The sequence below is a fragment of the Quercus suber genome, unplaced genomic scaffold (assembly GCF_002906115.3).
Source record: "Quercus suber isolate HL8 unplaced genomic scaffold, Cork oak 2.0 scaffold_171, whole genome shotgun sequence".
Lineage (NCBI taxonomy): Eukaryota > Viridiplantae > Streptophyta > Magnoliopsida > Fagales > Fagaceae > Quercus > Quercus suber.
The window spans coordinates 536,532-543,442 of NW_027069631.1; the positions used below are offsets into that span (position 1 = coordinate 536,532).

Genomic DNA, 6,911 nt, shown 5'->3' on the forward strand with positions numbered 1-6,911 from the left:
AAACAAGGAAAACAACCAATTTGGTGCTTTTCAAAGGTTATCAATATCAAGACCTATTGAAGCCTGCAAAATATGCCACCAAATATAAATCAGTAAATGAAAGAAAAAAAACTAAAAGGACAAATATAAGTTTAAGTTGTAGCAAAAATTTATAACAACTATAATGATTCAAGCCATATAATCTATCGTGATCTTGTCCAACCAAAAATCCACAATCAAAAATTTCCTACATATGACATTTAAACAAATTAATATTTCACTTTTTATGCTAATGAAAGTAACTAGGTAGTAGGATATTAGAAAAATTTATAAGTAATAGCAATAATTAGTTTGTAGGATATAACCAAAGAAATTTATGTGCATACTTAATTCAAACCATATAATCTAACAACATTGTCTTGTCCAACCAAATTACTACAATTGAAAGATTCTTGCATATGACATTTAAATAAATTTATGTGTCACTTTTTAACAGTAATAATTGTTTAATAGGAAATTAGAGAAAATATGTAATGAGTAGCATCATACTTGAGTTATGTTATCTACTAATTGTGATAGTTGTTCAACATTACTATATTTTTTTCTGAGAATTAATAGTGTTAAGAATATTCAATATGAAATATAAGATTCAATTTTTTTAATAAACCCAGCAAAAGAACCATAGTTGCTTATAGTCTTACAAACAGTCATAATGAACAACAACAACAATATTCAGTACTCAAAATACCTAAAAATCCTATTCAATAAAAATTATACTCAAACTCCCTAAAAATAAGTAGTAAACAAATCTTTGCCACTAACAATAAATACCCATTCAAAACCAACAAAACCGTCAACTCTTAAGCTATAAAACTCAGCTATGGCAATAATTATAAGGACAAAAATATTCAGACTTCAAAAATAATGCAATTTGAGAAATAAATTTAAAGAAATAATTAGCTTAAAAAAATGTTTTTTTTTTCAACTACAATAAATTTAATGAAAATCAAACCTGGAAAAATTGAAAGCTATTGCCTTTGTCACTTTTAGGGAGAATGCCAAGAAACGATGGGGTGGTAGGAGTGGTGGTCCTTGGCGGCGAATATGTGGGTGCACGATGAGAATGGCAAAGGGAGAGAAGGTTGTTAGGGGTGGCATTGGTTGAGCAAGAGAGGGAATGGGGTGGAATCGGTGAAGAGGGAAGGAGGTGAAGAGGAGGAATGGAGACATGGTCAGGTGAGATTGGCAGCATCTACATGTGGCTGTGATTCTCTAGTCGGTCTGGGGTTCCTAAGAAATAGAAAGTGGAGCCGTGGAGGAGGAGCTTGGTTGTGTGTGGGACTATGGATGCTGTCTGACATTGAAAGAGAGAAGCTATTAACGTTAGGTTAATAGTTCTTCTCTTAAAATGGGTCATGTGCACGATACGTGTTTTTATGTGGGTAAATTGCAAAGTGCACCCCCAACGTTTGGGGCTGATTAGATTTTACACTCCAATGTTTCAGACTTCTGATTTTACACCACAACATTTGGTTTCGTTAGCAAATCCCCCCCACCCGGTTAATTTCTGCTATTAATTGCCATGTCATCTTGCTAATGTGTTTTTTTTTTTTTTTTTGCCAAATAAACCCCAAAACGACATAGTTTTAATGGAAATGATGTGCTGACCTTGCACATGCTAAACGGCACCGTTTTGCCCACAAAGAAAACAAAAAACTTCTTGTTACAACACCGTTTCCCCACCAACACAGAAAATCTCAAAACCCAGCCCTTAGCTCCATAACCCACAAACCCAACCCTTGCAACTACCACATCGGCTCTGCAACTAGCCCTTGTTTTATGAACCTAGACGCAAGTTCATTGCAGACTCCAAGTTTGCTCCAAGGCGGCTGCAGCGATTGCAAACCCAATGAAAAACCCCAAAATTCCATTCTAGCAATGGCAAAAAAAATCCAAAAAGAGAGGGAGAGAGCCATAGCCATACCCGTTGCCGCAAGATGACATGGCAGTTAATAGCAGAAATTAACTGGGGGGATGATTTGCTAACGGAACCAAACATTGGGGTGTAAAATCAAAGGTCTGAAACGTTGGGATGTAAAATCCAATCACCCCCAAATGGTAGGGGTGTACTTTACAATTTACCCTTTTTATTTTTATCAGAAAATGATTGTCCATTTAAGTTGTCTATTTGTGGTTTAAAATTTGATACTTTACCTGTTAGGTTTCCGTAACACACCTTCCTATTTGCCATTAAAAAACACACATTTTATCTTCAAAACATAACATAAAACACATAATAATAAATAAATAAATAAATAAAATAAAATAAAAAACTATGGTTTGAAACTCTATGAACATTAAACATGATTTTTTTTTTTTTTTAAAAATACAAATTTAGACACATAAAAATTTCAAACAAACAAGAAGTCAAAGTCACCTTGAAAGTTTTTCTAACTTTATTATTCTGTTTGTAAGAAAATCTCTTAAATTTTGAGAACAAAGCCGATAATTCAATGCAACAGCCCATCACAATTAACAAAACCAAAATCCCAAAAACAAAAAGGAAAATAACCCAAGACCAGGAGTATGAAATTTAATTAGAAAAAGACACCATGAAGAAGAAGGTGGCAACAACAATAAAGCTATGTTTGATGCCTTTCTCAGTTACATGACGTAGGTTAATCAGTTTGGTTGTTTGTCTCTAATTTATTGTAATCAATTTACAACTCTACATGTGCACGGCATTGGGCGCTCATACATGTCTCTCTCTCTCTCTCTCTCTCTCTCTTTGGTTGGGCTTCTATTCTTGAAATAGAATGGGTGATATGACAATTTGGCTATGCCCAAGAGTATTGCTCACTGTAATGTTCATGCATTTTTTTGCAAAATTTCAAACTATAACTTTTTGATCCGTTTTATGTTTTTTTTGTTTTAATTAAAATGTGTTTTTCAATAAGCAATTTTCTTTTACAACCATGCTAATATGTATATATACAAACTTACCGTTCATAGATGCCAAATTTTTTTAATAATAACAACTCGAATATAGCATGTTTTGAAAAAGGGTTTTACTAACCCTTATTAGTAAACCATTTAAAGAAAATTTTAATAAAAAAATAAAAAGTTACTAAAAGATAATTTTTTTTATAAAATGTGATATATCTCAGCCGGTCTACCTCTACTTTTCTGGGATATATAACATCAATTCAAATAGGGGGCAGACCACCATTATGAGTGGAGAGTGTAGGATCCACCCTACCGTGGTACAAAACACCACCTATTAAATAAATCAATCCGTTCATTAACAGTAAGGATTTTGATAGGTAAAAAAGTTCATTTATTTCTAACAAATCTTGTTTTGGAGCATGAATGATAACTGAGTTGGGTCTTGTTGGTCTCAAACGGGGATGACAATCACTGTATTTACAGTGGTGATCCCTTCAATCTGAGGCACCAAAGTTCTATGATAAAGTTCGAACTTCGAAGCCATGGAGGGCCAGAAGTGATGCGCATTAATATTTGAGTACAAAATTTGGCAAGCAACAGGAGTTAACATTTTCACTATCTTTTTATTTTGGTTAGATATGCAGCTCTATATGATGGAATCGGAACTGTCAAGTCAAGTGTTAACTTGTACAAAGGCCTAGCAGAACTCTCAACATTTAGCATAATATCAAATTTTCATATCAAAATTGGATAAAACTGACCATGAAAAGTCTGAGTCACACACGGACTCTTTAAGTATCTGAGAAAGGAGAACAAAAACTGGCGTATTTTACATTTGGAAGAGGAAAATTGCAAGCAGCATTTGCAGATAAAATTATAATAGAGAAAGTATACAAAGACCAGCCAAAGATCTCAATTCTTATAGATCCTATTAGGCCAATTTTATCCGGTTAGTAATATAGACAATCTAGGAGTACTACCTAGGACCTGAGATCTGCTGTGAAGAGATGTAAGACAATGAGTTGTATGTAGCGATTGTAGCACCATTAGAAGAAGGCCCTTCCATTGTTGCTGTCTCGGTGAATCTCTGGCCATAGGCTCGCAAGAAATTTAGTGACTCGACCCTCGGCTCACCCAAAGGCAATTCACCTTCCAACATGCCAACAACGTTAGCCATAGTTGGCCTCAGTGCTGGGTCTTGGTGTACACAACACAAGGCAATCCGCACTAGCTTCTCAACCTCTTCGCTTGCCACTCCTCCCTCTAACCTTGGGTCTGCAAGCTCCAAATACCTTCTTCGCTCATGCATTTCTAGTGCAATTAGAGGGAAATAATATAGTCTGAATTCTGAACTAGAAGAGTATGAGGATAGGCCATTTCCTTCAATGTCATTATTTTCTGTAATGTGGCCACATGTTTGTAATGAGCAATTATTTCTTCCACTTACAATCTCCAGTAAAACCATTCCATAGCTATATACATCAACCTTGTTTGAAATTGCTGCACTTGTCAACCACTCTGGTGCAAGATAACCTCGAGTTCCTCTCATTGTAGTAAAAATAGTGGATTGTTCACGACTTATCAGCTTCGAAATCCCAAAATCCGAGATTTTCACTAGTAAATTGTCATGCAGGAGAATGTTCTCTGGCTTCACATCACAGTGGATGATCCGGTGCTCACACCCGCTGTGCAAGTAAGCAAGTCCCCTTGCCGTTCCAAGTGCTATTTCCGCTCTCTCTTGCCATTGTAAAACAGGACCATTACCGAAGAGTGCTCTATCCAATGAACCTCTGTTCATGTACTCAAGAACAAGAAATCGCTGCTTCCCTCGTGCACAAAAACCTGTCAATCTAACCAAATTGACATGGTGGATCTTCCCAATTATTGAAATCTCAGTAAGAAATTCTTTCTTCCCTTGGACTCCCAAACTTGTAATCTTCTTCACCGCCACAATAGTTTGGTCTGTCAGAGTACCTTTGTATACAGTACCAAAGCCACCACGACCAATCTGGGTCTTGAAGTTCTGAGTAGCAGCTGCTAGCTCTTCATAATCAAACCTTCTTGGTATGCCTGGGATAGAGATCATTTGTAGCTCTGCTGATGATGATGAGTTGAGCCGGGCTAGCTTTGCAGTTCTGGTTTTAGAAAGCCTATTTTTCCGTAACCACTGGACTGCAAGGAATACAAAGGCTATTAATAGTAAGAATCCTGTTGAAGGTAAAAGTACCAAACCGGCAATTGGGAAGTGATGTTTTCGATTTCCCTTTTGCTCAATTGGATTTTGAGGAGGAAAGTTTCTCAAAACTTTTATATACCCAAAACGATCATTCTCACTGTTGGCGGTGGAAATGAAAGAACCTAATTGGTTTTCAAGAAGGTAACAAGAACCAGAAGAATTTCTATGGAAAACGGCCAGACAAGAACAATTTTGAGAACATAAATCTTGGCAAACCGATAAATTTATGTCATGTTTAGCAGGCTCCCCGAAATCATTAGCAAAATAGTCTATGTCTTGGCCCAGTCCCAGATAGGAAATCAAGGAATTCAATTGACTGCCATTACTAGTTGCATTACAAGCTGAAGGCAGAGATAGTGAACTATCCACTGGCATGCAACGATTGGTTTGACTACTGAATTTTGTTGGACAAGAACATTTTGCCATCAAAGGGATTCTCGTGCACAATCCAATTTCTCCGCAAATGAAAGGAATATCACACTTTTCAACAGGTCCAGCAAATTCTAGCATCCATTTATTTCTCACAAAGCTGCTTATGCTAAATCTGCCATCAAAACCCAACTTACCTATCCGAAATCCCGATGGACCAGTGAAAACTACCTTAATCACAACCTTGGATCCATCAATTGCTAGCAAATACAAACCAGTACCATTCATCAACATCAACGATACTGCCCCATTAGAGTTTTTGTAAGCCTTTGTATCCATGGACAATTTCCAATAAGTCATCCTATTCCATTGCAGCACGACATCACTGTCAGTAAGCTGAAGCAAATAATCACCCACCGACATATCCTCGCCTGTCACAGCGCTTTCCAACGATTTTCCAACTGGAATAGGCTGTCCCATGACAATGGTGTCCGTTGGATAATCAAAACTCTCCCACAGCGTAACGTTTTTTGCATCAACCAACATGAGGTTTCCTGTCTCTAAAACCTGCATAGCAGAAACCTCAGAACTCAAAGGCGGGGTTGACCATAGAACTTTACCTGCCTGGTTTGTGATTGTGAGGCCGTTGGTAGTTAGTGACAACTTGTCAGAATTTGACATGGGTGCGTTACGGTTTGCAGACCAGATTGTGGTGTTGGAAGCAGTGTGGACGATGGAGAAGTAAAAGTATGAGGATAATGGTTTGGCATCAATTGTGGCTTTGAATGTGCCATTTGGAGAGAGCAAGAAAGTGCCCGAGTAGTCGATGAATTGGATATTGGAGACAGTGAAGTTGGGACTGATCGAGTGGGTGGAGATGGGGCCTGAGAAGGCAAAACTTGGGAGGAAAACACAGCATATAAGGAAGAAGGAAGAGAAAAGGTAGCCCATTCAAGCAGAGAATATGTGGGTGTGCTTGCTCTAGGAAGAATGATAATGGAGGTAGAAGAGGTGGAGTGTTTTGATCTCTGGCTGCCCCCATTTGGAAGGCAATCTCACGTAAAAACAAGCAATTCCACTGTGAGTCTGTGACATTAATTTGTTGTCTTTACCTTCTATTTCTTCGTATTAGTTGAAAAAATCAAAGATGGGTTGACTGACTTGTGAACGAATTACTGTATCTTGGAGAAGATTAATTTCAGACTGCTGGTATTTGTAACCCATCCTCCATTGTCAAAGTATGCATCACTTACTTATAAGACATTAAGACCTAATAATAGGAAAAATTGACATGATTTCTTTTTTTAATGTGAAAATTGAGAAAAAAGTGCTAGTTCCAAACAATTTGTAAGTTATTTTCTTGCATCAAAATGACCGTTAT

The 6,911-nt window shown here is 37.1% G+C and overlaps 1 protein-coding gene across 1 annotated transcript; it reads right to left on the minus strand.

Annotated features, from left to right (window-relative positions):
• Positions 1–3,725: 3,725 nt before the first annotated feature.
• Positions 3,726–6,593, minus strand: LOC112036187 (G-type lectin S-receptor-like serine/threonine-protein kinase At5g35370). The gene has a single exon (XM_024068993.2). It carries the CDS (start codon positions 6,479–6,481, stop codon positions 3,902–3,904), a length of 2,580 nt encoding a protein of 859 aa, XP_023924761.2. The 5' UTR covers positions 6,482–6,593; the 3' UTR covers positions 3,726–3,901.
• Between the last annotated feature and the right edge of the window lie 318 nt (positions 6,594–6,911).